The sequence below is a fragment of the Alexandromys fortis genome, unplaced genomic scaffold, assembly GCF_014885135.2.
Source record: "Alexandromys fortis isolate MF-2015 unplaced genomic scaffold, M_Fortis_MF-2015_v1.1 scaffold_76, whole genome shotgun sequence".
Classification (NCBI taxonomy): Eukaryota; Metazoa; Chordata; class Mammalia; order Rodentia; family Cricetidae; genus Alexandromys; species Alexandromys fortis.
Window position 1 is genome coordinate 6,849,987 of NW_026067997.1, and position 22,706 is coordinate 6,872,692.

A 22,706-nucleotide genomic window follows, 5' to 3' on the forward strand; every position below is an offset into this window, starting at 1 on the left:
CACAGCCAGGCGCTCAGAGAACATTACGTAGAAAGGGCAGAGGAGCCTCCATGATCTTCCCTGCTTAATCTTTCCTGAGCACCATAAGCCACCAGCTCTTTCCAACTTCCATAATATTCAATTCATGATTTCTTTCACTTTCAAGTTGTTAGCAAGCGGCACAGTGGGTAGGGAAGAGAGACAGCAGCGCTTCAGGGTCAGTGCCTGGCAGCCCAGCTGTGATGGCAAGAGACACGGCCAAGTTGCCTGGCAGGATGTTGACCCTCAGAAATGAGGGCTTTGCCAATTACCTCTGTCCAACTTTTGGAAGAAAACTTCCTTCCCTGGGATATGAAGACAGTCTCTAGCTTCTGTGCACCGTGGAGCCTAACGAGCTTCTGTTGTTGGCTGATAAAACAGAGATTAGAAATGATTTTTATATAAAAATCACTTGGCAGAAAGTGGGGGCTGAGATCCAGAGGTAGGTTGAAGACTTCAGTTTTGCCAAGAATTCTCCATCTGATTCTGGGGTTCAACTAGGCTTGGGAGCTACAATAGGCTAGGCTATTCCTCTTTACCACAGGCTAACCCCCACTGTGCTAGACAGTTGCATTCTTAACACGCCCAGCAGCTGCCTCCCGGCTTAGAGATAACCACTTTCTATTGTTGTACTTAAATGCCTCTTCTGCATTCAAAGAGAGAAAACACTGGTGGAAACTCTCCTTGCACCCTGAACTGATATTACACCGGCAAACCAGTTATTTCATTCTTTTGTAAACTTCAAAATTACACTTGTGTCCTCTCAGAGAGTTGGACAAATCAGAGCAATATAAGGCATCCTGTCTTAGAATTTTTCAGATAATGCCTGTGTTTGGGAGTGTGCTGTGCTCAGTTAATAGCAATGGCTGCCGGTAGAGGGAAGGGTATAATTCTTTGCTGGATTATAGGAACTGCGGCTCACGCAGAGTCCTTTGTGATGGAGGCCAGTCAGCTTTTATGGACTTCGATGCTATTTGCTTCAGTACACTTTGAAATGCAGGGTCAGTTCGCTGGGCTACATCATGCAATAATAACACATTTTTATAGGTGTAGCTTGTCAGAGGCACAACAACATGCAATACATAAAACCAATAAACGCACGATGTCTACAGATCCTCTCCTAGTAACCAGATAAAGCAATAAAATTGACAGCAGCCATCAAAAAGCTCCCTTCCTGACTCTGTGGGGTGAATTTATTGGTGTTTAATACAGCGGAGCTGTCACTGAGCCTTGGGTCAGTGTGGTGCTTTGGAACGCCAAGTCACAGGGCACCAAGTGGGGTGGGTCTGACAAATGAGAACAAGATGGGCAGCTAGGCCTTGCCAAGGCTTAAGACATTGGGAACATTGGTGTAATGCATCCAAAGCAGAGGTTTTCTACGGAATGCTTTGGTTTTTCCAAGTTATATGTTAAGTATTACAGAGTGCTTGCTTCACAATTAGTATTTTCCATCTTCAGTTTATGTATATCCCTAAGGCAAGAATCAGCTGATATCTGACAGAATAGACAGGGAACCCCAATGGGTTGGTGTTTTCTATCTATCTATCTATCTATCTATCTATCTATCTATCTATCTATCTATCTATCTATCTATCTTTAACTTAATATTTAGCTTCTTTGTTGACCCTTTGGGAGTTTCACATCTTGCACCCCAATTCTGCTCACCTCCAAGTCCCCCGATATTCTCCCCCATCCCTGCTGCGCACCCCCTCACACACACACACAAAAGGAAACAAATCAAAGTAGGCAAACAAGCACAAAAGCAGAAATAAACAAAATAACCCAAACAAAGCAAAAAAATCACAACAATAGAAAAATCTCCTTGCTTCTCCTTCTCTCCTGCCTCTCCAACACCTCTCCATTCATCCTGAAGGCACTGGGGGCTTCAGTGTGCCATACAGTATACAAATTGTCCCATCAGTTTTACTGGCAAATGTTCATTGCAATGAGTCACCGGTCTGGTTCAAGGCCTCTGGTTTCTGGTACACCACCATCTCTGGATCCTCACCGGAACTCCTCTGGGATATCCTGTAATGGCCACGAGTCTTGGATATCCTGTGGGTATCATTCCCCAGGACCAGTTCCTTTGCCAACTCCAGCAGGTTTTAAATGGAGTCAACCCAGAGCCCGACTGTGGGCCTGTGTGGTAGCCAAGCTGGTCAGTCAGCTCCCCTAATGCATGTTCCCCTTAGGCTTGGTTCCCCCTGGTCAGTGGTGAGGGGTGGGTGTCATCTCTGTAATGTGCCGGGGGTCAGCTCTCTTGCTGTAGGGTCCAATGAGAAGCTAGGCCAGCTTTCCCAGGGCCAGCAAAGGGTGGGGCCGGCTCAGCATGGCCCTCTGATTTCATTTTGCATGGTTCCTGAGGTCTCCTGATGTGACACAGGCCACAAACATCCACACAGACCCCAGCTGTAGCTGGACCATGAACCCAGACATAGCCCTCAGCAGCAGCTAGGGCCCAGGCGACATCCTGACTCTGGGTGGAAGGAAGGGCCACTCAGGAGGGAATGGTTCTGGAGGCTATCCGGACAGGGTTGGTGTTTCCTAAGACGGCATTCTGAATGTGGAATCCATATGTACTTTGAGATGGGGGAAGTAGGAGACAACATGAAGTGTAGGAAAGAATGTTACAGGGACACGTCATTGACTAGGAATCCAGGGTTAACCTCTGCCACAATATCCTCATTACCAGAGGCTTGGCATAGGCATCCTTTATTACCAGATCGCTGTGGGTATTTCTGGAGAGAAATGTGTGGGAGGGGCCAGTGCAGGAAACTCTGGAGATGTTGACCAGAGCTAAGGGTAAGCGGGGATAGGCTTGTCCAACGTAGTAACCACTGATAAAGCCTCAGGGACCACAGGCCTACAAAATCTCAGCAATTAATTATTCACAATATAAACCATCAGGGCTGTGGGAGAAGGCTCAGTGAGCAGAGTGCTCTCTGCCCAAGCCTGCAGGCTGAGTCCAGCCCCCTAGGACCCATGAGAAAGACTGGGAGAGCGGTGTCTTTTAAAACCCCAGAGATGGGGTAGAGCAACATGGGGAGACAGATCTATCATCAGTGAGGTGTCAGGTCTCAGAACAGGAAGATGGTGAAGCAGTCACCGGGCGTCAACATCTGGCGTCCACGTGAACATTCATGGGTGAGCATGTGCACACACACCCTGAAACTGTATCATGTCCCAGCCGTGATTCCGGACATGGAGGAGCCATAAGGATGATAAAGGAGCTGAAGAGTTCACGCTAGTTGTGTCGTCATTCACCGTCGGCTTTGGATTGGCTATGTAGGAAAAAGTCACTCTCTGAAGAGGAAACCCTGCTGCAAGTCTCAGGGATATGAGAACTGACTGCTTCCAGAGGGGCTCCCAGAGGAAGGAACGACCATGTGAGAAAGGCTGAAGTCCCTAAGTAGGGAAGAGCTCCATCCCAGCTGCGGCCTGCCTAAGCAGCTTTTCCAGGGCGCGAAGGGAAGACGTGGATTCTCTTATCATTCTGATTAGATGTCACTATTGGTCAATCACTCGACATTTGACCAGCATTTCATAATTAGCTAACATCTCTAACCTCAAATTGGTTAGGAAATTTAATCAAGGTCTTAAGTAGCAGTCCCTTGGTTTTCATGGGGAAATTGGGTCAGGGAGTCCTCACAGATACCAGACTCCACAAATGTTCAACTCCTTTATACAAAAATAAAATAGAATAGTATTTTCATATGAATTACATGATCTTGTCATATTCTTTGTATTGTCTCCTAACAATATAAACACGGTATATATGCTGTGCACATAGTTATATTGTTCAGGGAATGATGAAATGAAGTAAGATAGATACTTAGTATTTGTGCAATGTTTAAAAAATATTATCAGTCTGTTGTTGTTTAACTCCCTGGATTCAGAGAACAGTAATTGCAAACATCACAGTAACTGAGTTTCAACTAGTAATTCAGACTGCATCCCAGAGACTTGGGAGGGATTAAGTTGTGACATTGTCAACTGCCCTGTCTTCTCTGTCTATCTGCCTTCAACAGCGCCATGTTGTCTGTCATTGCCATAGCCTTTGGGAATACCCCTGGACTGAACAGAAATCTCTTCTCCCTTGTCATGTTCCCAACAGCTAGTTTGCGGGGACACACAAATACACAAGGTTCCCTTGTGAGGGTGTTCCTCAATATTCTCTAAAGGGAACAGGCTTTGGAAGGCCAGTCTGGGAACCAGACATTCATCTCCCTGTTCCTGTGGGAAAGAGGTCCAAGGACCAGAAACCTGGAGAATAAAAAGAGCTATTTGGAACACAGCCCACCTCTAAGTTTGCAACCTGAGAGGTGGAATAGCAGACAGCAGGAGGGAAACCTCCTTGTTGGGAAATGAATGAAATCCGACCTTCAGGGATGGGTCGGGAGAAGCTTTCAAAGTTTTGTACTGTTGACACCCTAGGGGTTTCTCAAGACCTTAGAAAACAAGGGGACTAATAGAATCTGGTCGAGAGCAGAATTTATTACTTTGTCTTGTCTTTTAAATTCATTGTATTTTTTTACCTTTTGTCATTTGAAATGAGCATTGAGAATTTACTGGGGCCTAACTTTCCCAAATGGCTCAATTACAGAGAGCTCAGCCTCAAGCAAAATGTCAGAAGTTAGAGAGAGAGAAGACAGGGTTGGCCCCAGCATAGCCGGGTTGGGCAGAGGGTGGGGGCACTGATGCGTGTTGCTCTCCTTTCTCAGATGGGTGGGGTTCAGATCGGGGGTTCAGTGGTTGTGGGTCACTTTTCACAGGAGGAAGTGGCTCTGTCTCTCACAGCAGTGCGTGGGCCTCTAACCACAGCATCATGGGAGATTCAAATGTTCAGAAAAACTCAATGAACCCCAGCCCAGCACTAGGAACCAGAAAAGTCTGGTCACCTGTGGATGACAGTTCTTTTACTTAGGACAATTCTGATAAACCTGTTTATCGGCCTTCTCTGGAAACCTTGAGCTAAATGTGCTGGTATCTCCACCTAAGAAAATATTTCACTGCGAAAATCAACGCAACGGTGAGCAAAAGGAAGAATACAATGAGAAAGAAAATGCCCACAGCTGTGATACTACATGACAGGGTGACATCAGATAGCCTGACTCCCTGCAGCAATGGCGGATTTGCACAAAGAGTGGCCTCTATGTCCTCGACTCTGTGCATGTTTTCTTTGTACCATTCCAAAAAGTAAACATTCGAGCAAGTGCAGTCCAGGGGGTTCTGTCTTAAATTAATGGTTTTCTGCTGCGACAGGATGGGGAGGAGGTCAGGGGGGATGATGCTAAGGCTGTTTGAAGCTAGATTGAGGTATAGCCCCTTAAGATGACTAAGAGCCTCGATGCTACTGGATGTCAGCCTGTTGTGGCTCAGGTCTACATGATTCATCATCTTAAGCTGAGCAAAGGCCTGCGGGTCTATGGAGGAGAGATCACAGGATGATAGCATCAGGATTTCTAGACTCTCCAGGATCTGAAGCGGGTTAGTCTTTGGAATATTCCCATTTGGAAATCGGTTTCCCTGTAAGTTCAGGTGCTGGAGTGCTGGCAGGCCATCGAGGACATGCTGATTGCTGGTGTCAAGGAGGCAGTGGGAGAGATTGAGAACCTTCAGGAGATGGAGGTTCTGGAAGGGACTTTGCGCGGCATTAACACGTAATTGGGTAAACGCCAAATCCAGGAGTTCTAGCTGGGGACATTCTTGGAACGCCTCGGTCTTTAGGCCCAGGGGTTCATTGTAGCTCAAGTTCAGGCTTTGTAAGTGAGACAGGTTTTTGAGTTGCAGGTTGCAGCAGTCAGAAGTTTCGATGTCATCGTGGCTTAGATCAAGCAGACGAAGATTTTCTAGGTTGTCTAAACAGCCAGTACCAAGGGCAAGTTTCTTCTCGTTGCCTTTGATGTAAAGGTGTGTAAGGGAGGGGAAGCTGGCAGCATTGATTTGACACAGGCTATCAAACTTGTTTGCGCTGAGAACTAATTTCTTGAGGTTGTGTAGCCCCACAATCCCGGAGGGTAATTGTCTCAGGTGAGTAGCTGTCAGGTCCAGTTCCTGGAGGCTGGTGAAGCAGTGGAATGTATTCGAGGAGATGTTGAGGAAGTGATGCTTCTGCAGGTTGATGCTCTCAACCGACATTTCACAGAGGCCCTCGAACACCGAGGAACTAATTTCTTTATCATCGATGTCCTCAAATGTCCCCAGCCAGAGAGACTGAACAGTAGAGTTATGCAAACCCCTGAATATAACCAGCAAGTCGAGAGTCCCTCCAAAGTCCAAACTTTGGAAGACAGTTGACTTGAAAGCCCCAGGTTCTATCCTTGTAATGTCATTTCCCTTTAAGTTGAGGCTCAGGTTAGTGGCATGCTGTAGAGATTCCATATCTTCTTTAGATAGGTAATGGATGGCATTGTTTTGAAAATCGAGAACCTTCAGCTTCTCTGTGGGGAAGTTTTTGGGGAGCTTAATGGAGGAAATATGGTTACTTCCAAGATGTAAACTTTCCAAGCTTTTCAAATTGTGCACGGGGATAAAGTCCAGACTGGACATTCCTGTTTGGGTGAAGAACAGGTGCTTCAGTGATACGGGCCCATTGAGTGCTGTTTCTGCCATAAATATCAGCGGGTTTGCAGTTAGCACAAGTGTGTCTAGCTGATGCTGGCTTTGGAAGGTATCTTCATGTATCCAGTAAATCTGGCACCTCGAAGAGATAAGAACATTTAGCAATCATGCTTACGAGGACAAAAGAACAAACACCAGCACAACAATGAATCAAGAAATCCCTTGTCTGCAATAGCAAAATAGCATCACTAAAAAGTAAAGTAGAACTTTCCTTCACGCACGCGGAATAATTTGTTGGGTTAATAAGTAGCCTTAGTTCTGAATACTCTGATTTAGAATTTATTCTGTAGTCTTTGCCCCTTTAGAGTGAACACTCAGGGGTTATTTTTAATTGTAAGGCAAAAACCCAGTGATTGTAAAAATCAAACTGTGACTTATTGTTTAATTTAGTATAAAATATATCACACAGAAGACATAGGAGACACTATATACATCATACACATATGTGTATATATGTATGTATGTGTATGTAACACCATAAACAAGATACAACCTTTATTAATTTCTCATGGGGGGGCTGAATTGCTATCAAAGATTGAATCCAGGTCCTCACACATGCTAAGCACTCCGTCTATCACTGGTCTATAGTCTTGCCCTCTTTTTTTTCATCAGTTAAATACAAAAGGGTTTTTATGAAGAACTATTGTGTGTTAAATGATACACGGAAAATGCCCCCATTGAACTGAAGAACAGTAAAGACTCAGAAAACACCATCTTGATATTAATCTAAAAATACTGGATTGATAGCACATGCATGCACAGGAGTGCACATCCCTTTGTTGGCACATGTGCACGCTGATGGTTCCCTCATTCACCCACCAGTAGGTAGTGATACTGGCCACGGTATCTCACAGTGGCACTTAGAAGGTGACTATGGTCCCTTGTTCTCCCGCTCTGCAGGAGGGGAAGAGCCAGTGTGGGGAGCCGCTACAAGGGATGCGGATGTCACAAAAGCATCAGCCTCCTTTCCCTCATTTTCCTCACAAACTTGTGTACGCCCTCACTTGCTTTTGATACCTCTGCCCCTTTGTTCTCAAACATTGGTTCAGCAATCAGATACAACTTTCAGGTTATGTTTTAGCAATTGGAACCATGGTTCCGCCTCTAGAATAGATGATGGAATTCTTAATCCAATTTGTGTATAACAAATAAATCAAAAGTTAATAGAAGCCAGATGTAGGGGTGCTTGCCTTTAATCCTGTACTTCAGGAGGCAAAGACAGGAAAATATCTGTGAGTTCAAGGTCAGCCTGGTCTACAGAGTGAACTGGTGGAAGACTAGGACTACATAGAGAGACCATGTTTTTTCTTTTTTAAAAAAAAGAAAACAAACAAACCAGAAAGCAAACAAAACCACAGCAACCAAACAATGTTAATAGAGATATCTGGGAGTTTCATCTAAAATATCATTGCCCCGTAACAGCCAACTGGGTTCACATGCTGCTTAATACAGCATCTGATCTGGTCAAGATTTTTTTTTCTCTTTTGCCATCAATACCCTTAGAAAAGTGGTTCTCAACCTTCCTAAAGCTGCAACCCTTTCATACAGTTCCTCATGCTTAGTGACCCCCCCCCCAACCACTGCTACTTCCTAACTGCAATTTTGCTACTGTTATGAATTGTAATGTAAATATCTGATATATAGGATATCTAATATGTAAGCCCTGTAAAAAGGTCATTCAGCCCCCCTCCCCAAAAGGGGTTACGATCCACAGGTTGAGAACCACTGCCTTAGGCCTTTCTTAACAGCACCATTGAAATACTTTCCTCGTAGTTGACTGGCCTTATTTTACAATATATCTCAGTACCAGAAATGTGTTCCTTGGAGAAGGATAAATAAATCTGTGGCCCTATAGGTGGTATCAGAGGTGCTTGGATTGTACAATATGGTTTTGTTTAAGTAAAATGTCAAGAGCGCGCAAGGAGCTGAAATACCTACCTGGTTAAATCCAGAAAGGTGAGATTTACAAGTCTGCTGAAGGTCGTATTTTGAATTGTAGGCAAGAAATTAAAGCTGAACTCCAGACATTCTGTTGAGTTTGGGAGAGTGCCAGGAATTTCACTGAGACCTAAATTTTCACAGTTGTATGTTTTGTTGGTTTCTTTCTGATGGGAGAAGCAATATAAATGAATATTGGATTTAGTAATTTGATTCACTCTCTAGCAAGATTATGTATGATTTACCTTTTGAGAAGCAGTCCCACTTCTAGTTATCGCTCCCCAAAATAAACTTGCAAAAGCACCAAATGTTTATGTGCACATTCTTATTCATTACGGGGCTTTAGTAAGCTAGCACAAGGAATAATGATAAAGCGCTTGCTCTTGATTAGATTAAGATTCAAATAAATCAGTTGATAAAAGACATTTGTAGTCCATCAGAGACCTCTGAATGAAGGGATTAGACAATATTAAGAAAATTACACACTTTGTTAGCAAGGTATTGGCTGTAAGTCAAAATGTGGAGGGTGCACCTCTAATCCGAGCACATCAGAGGGAGTCAGGAAGATTCTGAATTAATGATAATGTGAGCGACACAGCAAGATCCTGTCTCAGGAAACAAACAACCCCCAAACAAACAAACAAGGGGTGCTTTCTAGCGGGCACAAGCCTGAGTTCAACCCTCTGGTACTGGGAGAGAAAAGATTGTCAATAACGGCACTGTTATCAGTGTGAGTCCAGCTGAAAAAAAACGTGGTGCTCCTTGGAGGAACCCTGCAGAAATATTCTTGCCCAAAACAAGCATCCACATGAGGGACTGAACAGATTGGAATCAAGTCAAGACTTTAGACCTGGCTTCATGGCTACAAGTGAGTGACTCAGTTGATTTCAGCTAAGACATGATAAAGCAAGAGTCACCCAAATACAGATAGTGGGACATTCTATATTGTAACTGGAAAGGTAGGGGGCAAAGGAAGAGGAGGAGGAGGAAGAAAGAAAACTCTTGTTAAGAGATAAAGGAGAGGCTGGTGATAGGACTCAGTGAGTAAGGGCAGTTGCCACCAAGCCTGCCAACCTGAGTTTGCTCCCTGGGAACCCACAGGATAGTAAGAACCAACTCTTGCAAGTTGTCCTTGCAAGTTGGTTCCGCACATGCGCCATGGTGCATGGTCACATGCTTGCTTGCGTATGCACAGAAAATAACTGTTGAAAAGCTATTTTAAAAGAAAAAAGATAGACATAATAACTTAGGCAAGCAAATAATATTAACCCTTGTTTAGTTACGATATTTAAAAAGCTAGGGAAAGACATAATATAACAATCCCAGAACTCTCTGAAGACAGGATTTGATGATATTGAGAAGTAATGAATTTGAGAGAGAGAGAGAGAGAGAGAGAGAGAGAGAGAGAGAGAGAGAGAATAGGAATTTTTGTTACATTAGTGGCTATGGTTTGATGAAAGAAATGGTCTTAGACTCTTTAGGTGCAGATTAAAGTAACTAAAAATAAAATGACAGGTTTGAGATTTGCTTTAGTACACTCTGGCAAAAAATAGAAATAAAAAGAGAGAAATCATTCCATAACCCCACCATATGGGAGGCTGAGACAGGAGGATTTCTGTGACTTCTAAGCCATCCTGAGATAGGGCAAGACCCTGTCTCAACAAACAAGGAATACAGGCAAACAGAATAGGAAGAAGGAGGGAGAACTGCAAAGGCGAGTTTGCTGACAAATTCTTACCCTCCTGGGCATTTGAAGCGCTGGTAACTTTGTAACAAATTTGCTTAACACAGTATTAAAAGAAAAAGAAAGTAGCACAGATCTTGGGTGCTTCAACCTTGAAATGCAAATTATTTCCCTGTTGGGATCCCCAGACTGTAGCTACCAGACTGTGGGTCTATGGAACCACACTGTGTCCAACATAGTGCTAGGTCCTGAAATCTAATGGGCGCCCTCTCTTAAACCCATAATCCAAGACACAGATCTGGAACTAACTATATAGGAAATGCTATTCATCAGAAGTCTGCAGAAGTGTAGGGTTATCTGGTATCACTGTAGCATGAGCGGCTGGTGTGGGTGTGACTGAGGAGTGGGGGGAGGGTGGGTAGCAAGGTCGGCTGGTGATGTATACCTGGCCCAGGGAGGCTCCTAGCTAAGAAAAAATATCCTTGGAGGTACAAGAAGATGAGCACCAGGGATGATGGGTGCTCAGATCATCTCACATCCTAGGTGAACTAAACAACCACCCGTCCTCTGGTTTTTCCTTCCCACACGCCTGCTTTCCAGTAGTCCATGAGGGTGCCCCACCAGCACTCTGGTTCAGCTGCCTACCTACTGTTGATTACAAACAGATTTTTCTTGGGTGGACAGAAGCACACACATCTCCCTTTTCTCCTGGATGGCGAGGTTCTCTAGACGGCACCATTTACATCACTTTGCCGAACTCCATATCCTGCTCGGTGCACTTTTTCATAGTGCTACTACACACGCGCATCTCCAGGAAACCACTGGTTTCCTTCTATTCCGTGAGGCTATTATAACCGTCGATGATGAAAATGCCATATTTATATTTCCCTATAATTTATTCTCCAGTTTATAGACCCAAAGTCCTCTAGGCACGGTCACAAATCCATCCATATAATGTCCTTGAAATGCACACTTTGCATTTAAAACCTAGATTTAGCTGACAGGTGGGGAAAAGCATGCTACAAGACTGTGCCTGGTGCCCGTGACTGTGGCTCACCCAGCGAGAACTTGTGTGGACGGCTGTGGGCTCAGTGTAGCTATGGATCTTATTAGCTCGGAGGAGACATTTTTCTTTCCTGGTCCCCACTGGCATATCTGACATCATGTAAGTAAGGAGAAAGGGGAATCTGCCAATCTGTCCGGCTCTGTTATAGTATCACAGTGAAAGGCCTAAGGCTACCGATTCCCTGCTTCTGAATAGACATGCTTAGGACACTGAAGTTATTTCCTCATTCAGCCTCTCCTGGGCTTCCTAAGCACTTTACTGCACTAATGGGATTCAGAAAGTAAAGGTTGCAGAAACTCTGCTGAGCCAGGGGCCAAGGGAGCTTCTAGCAGGAGGAAAGAAAGGCAAGGAAGTGAAATCGCTCTTTTACCCGAGCCAAAAAAGGAGAGGCGGGCAGGGTCTGCCAGTGCCAGACAGGAGGACAGCCAAAGCCTGGTCCACAAATCATCGCATAGATGGGAACAGCAATGACCCTGCTGCCCTTGATGTCTTGGGGGGAAGGGTGACGGCAAGACTTAGAATTTCAAACCAACAGGTCCTGGGGCTCCACAGGCACCTACCCCCTACACCTTTTGCAGTCAGAGTTTTACAATAAAAATTGTTATGGACATGAAAGTCAGCAACATATAAGAACAATTAGATAATTTTCTGTTGATTTTACTTATTGATTTTTGTTTAATTAATCTATTTTACATCCTAACTGCAGTTTTTCCTCCCTCCTCTCTTTTCATTCTCTTTATCTCAGGACCTCCCCATTTCCTCCCAACCCCTTCTTCCTCTGTTTCTATTCAGAAAGGGGCAGGTACCCCATGGGTATCAACAAAGCACAGCATGTAAATTGCAGTTAGATTAAGTGCCTCCCCTTGTATTTAGACTGGCCAAGATGGTCCGGTATGAGGAACAGGTTCCCAAGAGCCAGTCAAAGCATTTAGGGACAGTGCCTGCTCCCATTGTTAGGAGTCTCACAAGCAAACAAAGCTACACAACTGTCATATATGTGTATAAGGTCTAGGTCAGTTCCCTGGTTCTTGGTTTAGACTCTTTGAGTTCCCATAAGCAAGATTATTAGTTTCTGGGCTTTTCTTGTGATGTTCTTGACCCCTCTGGCCCCTACAATCTCTCCCCCTCCCCAACTTCAGTCAGATTCCCTGAGCTCAGCCTAATGTTTGGCTGATGGTCTCTATATCTGTTCCATCAGTTACTGAATGAAGGCTCTCTGATGACAATTGGGGTAGTGGTCAATCTGATCACAGGAGATGGTCAGTTCAGGCTAGTAGCCACTATTGTTGGAGCCTTAGCTGGGGTCATCCTTGTAGATTCAGGGGTATTTATTTCCCTTGAGTCCCTCTTTCCATTCATCTTCTGTCATCTCCCCCTCAATCTACCCCCAAATTCAATTCCCCAAGTTCCCATCCCTTCCCACCTCCAGTCCACCAGTACTTTGCTTCAATTTCCCATTCCCAGGGAGATCCTCGCACCCGCCCCTCACCAGGCTCTTCTTGTTAACTAGACTATTTGGGAATATCCAAAAAATGCTCAGTCATACAGGAACACTTGCTCAGCTATGTTTACAGCAGTTTTATTTGTAATAGCTAGAACCTGGAAACAGCCTAGATGTACCTCTCCCTCCCCCCCCCCCCCGCTCAAAAAATGGCTAAAGAAAATGTGTTACACAATGGGATATTACTCAACTGTTAAAAATAATGACATCAAGAAATTTGAAGGCAAATGAATGGAAGTAGAAAAAAAATCATCCTGAGTGAGGTAACCCAGACCCAGAAAGACAAACATGATATGTACTCACTCATAAGTGGATATTAGCTGTAAAGTGAAGGAGAACCTTGATTTTACTTTTTAAGGCTAGTAGTGTGAACCTGTGTACACACACATGCAATCACTCTCATTCAGTCCTTTGGAATGGAATGTTTTATAAGTTACAGATATTCTGTTTATACCTCCTTCAGGACAAGGATATATGAGAAACCCCTCCACCCCATGCCATGCAGCTACGGCCAGCCAAACTCAATGTCATAGCCTGGGCTTTCTAACCCAGGTTCTAGAGAGGTCTCCAGCCCAGATGTTGGGCACTACTCTGATCTCTTTGTGACGAGAAAGCATGATCCTGCCCAGAGCCATAATACTCTAAGTGGGACAAGGAGACACCAGCCCCTTGCGGCACCAGGCAGACAGGCGCTACTATGGTGAGCAAATGTATGAAGTGAAATGGGAGAGAGACAAAATAGTTTATGTCCTGTGGACAGAGGCATATCTGAAGAGGCAAAAGAGATGAGGAGTGGGCTGCCGTGGGTGGTTTCATTGCCACCCAGGGCCATGGTGATGTCTGGGCCTGGGTTTCTGTTGGGGCCCATTTCTGAGTTCAGGCTCTGATACAGCCATGGTCTCTGTTGGTGTCCGTGTCTACTGATACCACCAAATGGCAGAGAGGACAGGGCTCTACACCTCACTGACTATAACACTAGGGAGAACTGGCTTTGCCCCTCACTGGCTGAAGCACTCAGGAGAGAGATGCTATACTTTTCCAGGGCTGCACCAGAGAGCTGACCTGTTCACAGGGGTGAACTGGCTCTGAGGGCATGAAAATGGGAGAGCGATCACGCCCCTCTCACAGGCTGTGTGGTGGCATGGGTGAGGGAAAGATGCCCTCCTCTCCTCGCCCCTCGCCACCTACATCAGGTGGGGGACTCGGCCCAACCCTTCAAAAACTGCAGCACTTGGGAGAGCAGGCCCTGCAGCTCACCTGGGCAGCACAGTAGAGCCAACCCTGGTGGCAGAGGTGTGGGTAAAGCCAGCCCTGAGGTTGTAAGCATGGGAGAGCTGTTCCCACTACTCATTTGTCTAATTGCAGTGCGGGTGGTGGAGAGATGCCCTCTCCCCACACTGATCAGCCCCTGAGGCAGGTGGGAGAGCTGTTTCTGCCCCTCACCAGCTGTAGTAGTAATTGGGTGAGTGGACCTTACAGCTCACCTGGGCAATGCAGGAGACCTGGCCCTGAAGGTATAGATGTGGAGATCGGACCCTGAGGATGTGAAACTCAGAGAATTGACTCCCACCCTTTGCTCATTGCTGCAAGGGGTAAGCTAGCCAGAGCAATGTTGGAGAGCTCACCCTGGTGGCAAGGACAGGGGAGAGCTGGTGGTCTGAAAAACCCTGCCAAGTACCAGGCCCAGAACTCAGGCCCAGGACCAGGGTTATGTGTTGGCCTGCCCCAACATCTTCCCCGTCTTTGATCTGCTGGAGCACAGGGAAGGGAGGGTATCAGTCCTGTGGACCTAAGGCTGCAAGATCTCTATGACACAGGGCAGCCATGGGATGTTCAGGAAGAGTCCCAGGGAAGGCCAGAGTAGATGGTGCAGACGAGACCAGGGGCCTCGAAACAGACTACTGATTCTTTTCCATAAATGCCTAAGTATAAAAATATATGGATAAAGGATTTACTGTGTGACTCACTGTGTCACACTGCAGCTTCCATGACAAGATTTTCCCCTTCTTCCCCCCCCCCTTTTCTCTTAATTTTTATTTTGGTGTGAGGTAGGGGATGGGTGGGATCTGGAGGCATGATGTCGAAAACATAAAGAATTAAAACTAAAAAGAACAAGGACATATAGTCACAGCACCCATTATCAACCTCAGGATGTTTAACATTGATTCCACTTATTATTCAGCAGTCCATTACTTTGCTGGTCTCCAAGATAATTTTCTGTTTTTCCAATCTGGAATTATACCTTGAGTTTGCTGTCAAATTTCCACAGGTTTGTCTACTCCCCGAGGCAATTCTTCAGTCTCTTAGGACACTGATTTTTTTTTTTTTTTGAAAGAAAAAGAACTGTATGGTCATGTGTGCCAGAACACCATCTATTGTGGTTCCATATGTTTCCTGGGCTTGAATTCCATAAAGGCTGCATTTTGGTAGAAGCTCTACAATGGTGAGCTTGTGTCTTTCTTACCACCAGGACTAGGGTCAAAGCTTTGGGTGAATTCTAACAGCATAGCATGGAAGCATAGACCAGAAGAATGAGCATCCTTCAGAGGATGCGGGAAAGCAACAGACAGCTCCACCACTGCCAGGACCACTTGCCTCGGGTTTTCCTCCCAGGCAGACAACCGCCGCGCCCCAGCTCCAAGAGCCCCATGTAATTATTCTACCTGGAGATGGACAGTTTTCCGAAGTTGCTTCTTCACTCGTCTACCTTGGCTGACTGCATTGCAGACAGGGCCCATCCTTCTTAATGTGAATGCCAGTGCCAGCAGAGCTGCCACAAATCCACTCAAATGCATGCAACCGCACACATCCTGCAGAGTTGCTGCAAAACCACTAAGAAGACTGCAACTGCACGCATCCTCCAGAGCTGCAAAAAAGCCACTCAAATGCCTGCAACTGCACGTACCCTGCAGCACTGCTGCAAATGCACTCAGTTGCCTTCAATTGTACACATTCTGCAGAGCTGCTGCAAAGCCACTCGGATGCCTGCAACTAAACATACCATGCAGAACTGCTGCAAAGCTACACAGATTTCTGCAACTGCACATACCATGCAGAGCTGCTGCAAAGCCACTCAGACGCCTGCAACTGCACACATCCTTCAGAACTGCTGCAAATCCACTCGGATGCCTGTGCTGCACGCATTCTGCTCTGTGTCAAGAAGCATTTCTTTAGGACCTGCGGTGCACTGGGACCCCTGCCAGCCACTTTGTCTTCAGCTTGGCTCAGAGCTGGGCCTCTTTACCTAGAGCAAGTTTCCGTCCTAGCAGCAACCCCCTCTCCCTCCAGGTGTTCCTTTGCATTTTTTCCATCAGGAGGTTATTTTGTTTCTGCTCCCATCCCACTGTATTTTCTCTCCTTGCAAGCGTTGAGACATTTTTCTAATTTGGAAGCCTTTGGATTTCACTGGAATGCTTCTTTCCAGCTTTTCAGACGTCTAGTGCACTTGACACATGCATGCATGAGGAAGCACTGACACCACCCCCAGCCCCTTCCTTTAATCACACCTTGAGCAATGTGGCTGGTAAGCTGAATTCCAGAGCAAAGATTACTCTCTGAAAACAAAACAACAAATGAAACCTCTCCGGAAGACACATCCCTAAAATTGTGTTGTCAAGCTGACTCCTTCAGGTGAAGGACATTCCAATTAAACCTCATTTGTTTTCTGGGCCTCTACAGCAGTGGTTCTCAACCTGTGGGTCACAATCCCTTTGCAGGGGTGGGGGTGTGGGGAGTGGAATGACCCGTTCACAGGGGTCACATAACAGCTATCCAGAATAGAGGATATTTACATTATGATTCACAACAGTAGCAACATTACAGTTATGAAGTAGCAACGAAAAAATTTTGTGATTGGGAGTCACTACAACATAAGGAACTGTATTAAAGGGTCATAACATAAGGAAGGTTGAGAACCATTGCTCTGCAGAAATAGCCTGCTTGTCTCCAAGTCTAAGCTCACAGCATTAACTGTCTTGCCTGGGCCTCTCTTCTTAACAGCTATAGCTTGGGGATAAGAAGCACACCCTACCACTGTGTGCTGAGAAGTCTCCAGACAAAGGACTTTAGCCCTGAGCAGGAGTGCCTGCTTCAGGGATCATCTCATTCCCCATCATCCTGGTCCTGGGAAGCTAGTGCATCTGTGAAGTTGGAGTTCTTCAAAGAGGGCACTGCCAAGTAAAGCCCACCCACCCCATTCCTAGAAACAGAAGGACTTGGTCTTACCTGGTTTTGAATGGACAGAGTGACTAAGATGAGCCCATGTGTAATGGGGGTGGGGAGCAAGCCTGCAGGTCCAAGGAACTATTTCAGAGTACACTGAAAATATTCCAACAGCAGCAATTACAGAGCACTGCATTCCAGATAGTCTGAATTATTCGCTAGTCTCTAAAGGCCAGGTCATGGTTGTAATTTTGTTACACGCATACAGAAAACATGGGGCGTTTAGCAACAGAGGATTCTCTGTGGAGTGGTCATGAGTTTTTATTATAATTTTCTCAGAGCTTGGTGTAGGTTGAAACTTTTTTTAAGCAAAAAATTTATTAAAATATCAGTTCTGACTTCTACCCAACATGCATATATATGCATATATATACATATCAGTTTTTGAGCTGTTAAAACTTAGAAATATGAAACAATAAATCTTCCAGAAGAAACTGTAGGATAATATCATCATAGCTTTGGGGTAGACAAAAGATTTCTTAAACTGGACAGAAATGTACTGAAAATTGAGGAAAGAAATGTTCAATCAAGTTACAATAATATTAAGAACTTCCAGTTGGCAAAAGATACCTTTCAGAAAGTTGAAAGAGAAGTCTCAGAGTAGAAGAATAGATATTGGCTATCAAATCAAGACAACAAGGGAGAAAATGGGCAAAAGACTCAAGCACTGCACCCACACAAATGTCGCTGTAGAGGGCTGAGGGTGCAGGAGTGTCAGAATGCTTGCCCAGAAGGAGGGTGGCACTGGGTTGGCCTCTCGGCAGTGCCAGGAGAGAGGACTATGTAAGCAACTGTGAACATGTTCTCAATTTAATAATTCATCGGAGAAATAAAAATTGAATCCCAATGAAATGCTCCTTCCCAGCCATCAGGATGGCACACATTTATTATCAAATGTTAACAAGACTCAGGAGCAATGAAACATCACACACAGTGCCAAGGGCTGTTAATTATTAGTGATGCTTTATAAATCTGTGATGTCTACAAGATACACACACACACACACACACACTATGGGAAATACATCTATTCAGGTACTCATATAACACAAATTTGTTTTCTAAAGAAAGGCATAATCAAGAAAGCTTAAAACCAGTGTCATACATAACTTCCAAAAATTATAAATGCAATTTCCTATTAATAGTAGAGAAATAAATAGATGATGGGAGCTTCCACCGAACAGTGCGTCACTGAACAGTAGGAACCAACAAACCACTATCGTACAGGTCATCCGAAAGTGTCACCAATTTAATGCCAGTCAAAAGGATTCAGGCAAAAGGAGTTCCTACGATATGGTCCCTATTGTATAAAGTTATTTTTAAGAGCGTACTAGCAACCATGATGACAGAAGCTACAAGTCTAGATGTCTTTGAGGAACTCATGGCCTGGAGGAGGCTTGGGGGCTTCTGAGGTACTGAGTACATCTGTGCCTTAGGTTGCATGTGGAATACCTGGCTGTGTTCGTGGGTCAAAATGCATTTCACTGCCTGGGTAAGGCCATGTGAACTTTCTGCATGTGTGTTTTGCTTCAACAAAGTTTAATAAGCTGAAAAGAAGGCAAAAACCTAAACACAACTCTTCCTATCACTCTGGGCCAGACAAGCTCACGACAGTGGGTCACAGGAACAGACAGGGAACGAGTGCCCGATCATGCTTGAAGTGGAGCGAGGCAGGAAAGAAAGCCAGGAGAAGGCTGGGTAGAAAGAACTGGGGTGATTGGAATGTGAGAGGACCACGCGTGACAATCAGAGGCACACGTGTCTCCTAACCAGTCTTGCTCCCCCTCATCCGTGGCATAGAGGTCTGGAACATGGGCCCATCATGTTCATGCATTAAACAGCCTTCAACTTCTGCTGCTTAGAAGGAAAGGAGAGAAGAAGGAAGAGAAAATAGAGCTCTAATGCTCCTGGAATGGGTTGCGAGGCTATTTCAATTCAGACATGTGTCAGAGGGCAACCACGAGCTAAAGGTGGGGACGTTGTTTTAGAGGATTTCACTACCACGCGTTTACCCCAAATGCAAGTCTTCACTGTCTTCATACAGGGCCTTTTGTGACCTGGGACACTGTGCCCTACTCCCATGAATGACAGGCATGGCACTGAGCGCCTACCCCAGGCAGTTTCTTTCTTTTTGCCTCTCCTCCTTCTTCCCTCTGCCAAAGCAGGGGTCATGTACAAAAGGGAACTGGCAACTCGGAAGCCTGTGACCACCATGGGTGGTTAGACGGTTTCTGTAGCTCTGCTGTAGTTCTCTGGCAGAGCTCACCCTTCCTGGACTCCTTGCGGTCTCAGAAGGGCTCACAGGCTTCCCTAGGTGCAGGGTTTTGAGAGCTGAACTCCCCAGTTAAGAACAGAGTACTGCAAATAGTCCACTTCTGTGGTACTGCGATCGAACGCATCTGGGGATGAGGTCAGCATGTGACTAGCATTCGTTCTTGGTCACTGAGAAGGGGATGTCCCCATCCCAATCCCTTCATGCCATCTGCATGATGTGTGAAACCAACTTCCCAACTTGAATGAGGCGAAGTTGGGGTTGATGAAGCCCCTTTCTTCTTTTATAGCCTGAGTTGTTTCTCATTCTTGCACCCCTGAACTTCTTAGGTTGAAGCCTTAACTCCCAGGACCTTGTGTCTCATGTGACTATAATTGGAGAGGAGGCCTTCTGAGATAGATTACACTAAAGTGAGGAAACCTAGGCAGGTCCTAGTCCAACACAACTAATGTCTTCATAAGAGAAACTTAGACACAGCTAAGCATTGGGGATGACACACTGGAATCCCATAAAGAAAGCCATCTTCAAGCCGAGAAGAAAGTACTCAGAGGAAAACGACCTTGCCACTACCTTCTGGCCTACAGCAATGACTACAGCCATCACAAACCAAGAAGAAAGTCCTCAGAGGAAAACGACCTTGCCTCAGCCTCAGTCCTGGATTTCCAGCCTCCAGAAATGGCAAACAATAAGTCCTATTTTGTATTTCCTTACTCTGTAGCACTGGTTTTGGAAGCATGAGGAAACTAATATTCCATCCCTGCCTTGATTTTTCCTGGCTATCCTATCTGGTCTGTGAACAGCCTGAATCCACTCAAATGGCTAACAAGCTTTCTGTTTCAGACTTCATTCAAGTCCTGGCTTTGACTTTGATTCATACCCTCATCTGGGAAGTCTTAGCCTTGAGTCAATGGTTTGACTTCTAACTATGGTCTCAGATTCCTTTTGCCCCTAACTATCCCTGGCTTATATTCTCCGTTCAGTCCCGAAGTAGGAAAGCAACTTAGCAAACCACCCTTTTCTGTCTGCACCCTTTGACAGGCATGCCCATGTGGGACTGGCCACTTGCCAGAGTCAAGGAGCGCGGGAGGAAGGTGGAATCATTTTACATGGCAAAAGACGGAGGCCATTCTCTCTCTCTCTCTCTTCCTCTCTACAACTTCCTACTGTTACAGTTTGAAACAGAAGGTTGGCGTTGGCTTGGGTCTCAGTTACTCCTGTGGGCTATTCTGACAGACGGAAGGGTGTCCAACTGGAGGAGAAAACCAATCTCATTCAGAATGATCCTTTAACTGTTCTGAAGCCTGGAGTGGGCCTGTCGTTACTAGTCCTCACTGTGGCAGCCAAGCAACTGAAGGACTCTGTGGCGAGAGGCCATGTGCTGTGATGGCACACAAACGGCTCTCATGGTTTAGGTGTCAGGATTGAGAGGGTCTGTTCTTGGCACCCAAACCCTATTGCTATCTCCCGTTGTCCTCATTAGGACAGTAGAGACTTAAGCCAAGGTTCACATGAATCTGTATGCCGCATCTCAAATTTTTGAGCAAGTGTCAGCTGGGTAGAGACACAGTTTGGACTCACCTCAGTGCAAGTCAGATCTGAGGAGGCGATGGCTTCACAGCTGGCTGAAAAGAACGCCACTAAAAAGAAGCAGCTGATGTCCAGAGCCATCCCAGGTCCAGAGCAAGCCCAGCTGGGTCGGATTAGCTAATGCTCAGAGCCAAGCAGTATAATCACGCTCTAATAGCCCTGGCGACTTGGCAGGCAGAGAGGTACTCGGAAGGTTGATCTTAAGCTGCAACGCTGTGTGAACCGCTCGGCATTTGTGGCTCTGCGCTGCAGAAGAAGAAAAGGGAAGTTCTTTTTGCATACCAACCATCCTGGCCAAAAATAACTGAGAACCCTGCCCCAGGATGGCCCAGTGCATTTCCTGACCAGTGTGGACCAGTTGCATAGCCCTTAGAGACTGTGATGCTTCCCATTGGCCAGATGCCAATTTCAAGGGTTTGGCCCACCCTCCCGACCTTATAGTCTCTCTCCCGGTGAAAGGCTGGAAATGCTGGAATCTGCATTCACGTCAGATACCACTTTGCTAGCTGTCCTTCGGGGTGACTGGGAGATTTGCTGGAGCATGCTGGCAGGGCAGAGAGCTCGGCTCCAGCAGATGGGAGGGCTGCAAAACTGGGAACTAGGGCGGGAGGTGACAGTTTCCACAGTTCTGCTAGCTGAACCTCAGCCCCTTCCTGGAGCATTCCTGATCTTCCTATGGAAGGGGATTGCTTTCTCTCTTGCCCAGGTGACTTAGGACTGCTGTTTTAACAGCTCAGGTGGAACCCCCTTTCTGCCCTCACACCTGGCTCAAGTTAAACAAAACAACTTTAAAAGACACAGCAGCCTGGCCAACGCAGCAGAATTAAAAATCTCAGCTCGGGGTCCCTTTTCCCTTAGAAATAGTTTTGAAGCCTTGGGCTGTACCTCAATTGGTAGAGTAATTTCTTAGCATGCATGATACTCCAAGTTCAGCACCCCAGCACCAATAAAGCAGTCGTGGGCACACTCCCTTAATTTCAGCATTAGGGAGATAGAAGCAAGAGGATGAGCCGTTTAAGGTCATAAGAAGTTTGAGGCCAGCCCAGGCTGCAGAAAACACTGTTTAAGTAAGGAGAGGGGGAAGAGACAAAAGAAAAAGAAATAGAGAGAATCCATTGAAAGAGTGGTAATTCTTATGATGGCCAAGGTGCGGCAGGGAAAGAAAAAGTTCAAGTATTTACTCAGTAAATACTTAGTTACCACAGGCCTTTTTCTACCCTTGAACCAGCTGATGTATGAGAGATAATTGGTGGCGCTGTTCTCCCATTCCGCTTCTAAGAGCCCAGTTCCTAGTTCAGACTCACAACGACCTTAGATACTACAGGCTATGTCACTGCCATCAATAAAGCGACCAAAGCTGCTACCACTTATGTTTTTAATAGCCTGCAGACCATCCTTGACAACAAGCAACCTCTGAAGATACCAATTGCAAAAGCATGGTCTAAGCCAACAAAGGTGATGGCAGGCCGCTTTACTTCAGAGAAGGCATCCATTATGGTATGGACCCAAGGGGGGCTGGTACCAAGCCTCTGGTCTACTGCCTACTAACTGAGTGACCTTCGACACTGCACTTCAGAGAGTAGCTTCTCAGCTGAAAAGCCAGAGCTGCCCTGCTTACATCACGGGGTAATTATGAGGATCAAATGGGATGATATTGTAGGAAAATGCTTTCCTAACCTTAAAGCCCTACATAAACATAAAGAATGTGAAGTACAGCCTGCTCTGAGCCACCAATTCCAATGTCATGTAAATATCACTCCCGGGAAATTGTCCCCTACCCCCAGAGACTCTGAAAAGGC

At 45.7% G+C, this 22,706-nt stretch overlaps 1 protein-coding gene across 1 annotated transcript; it reads right to left on the bottom strand.

Moving 5' to 3' along the window:
• Positions 1-493: 493 nt before the first annotated feature.
• Positions 494-21,139, bottom strand: Cd180 (CD180 molecule). Its single transcript, XM_050160477.1, has 3 exons — positions 20,899-21,139; positions 8,578-8,744; positions 494-6,718 (listed from the first exon to the last, which is right to left on the bottom strand). Exons 1-3 carry the CDS (start codon positions 20,986-20,988, stop codon positions 4,990-4,992), a joined length of 1,986 nt encoding a protein of 661 aa, XP_050016434.1. The 5' UTR covers positions 20,989-21,139; the 3' UTR covers positions 494-4,989.
• Between the last annotated feature and the right edge of the window lie 1,567 nt (positions 21,140-22,706).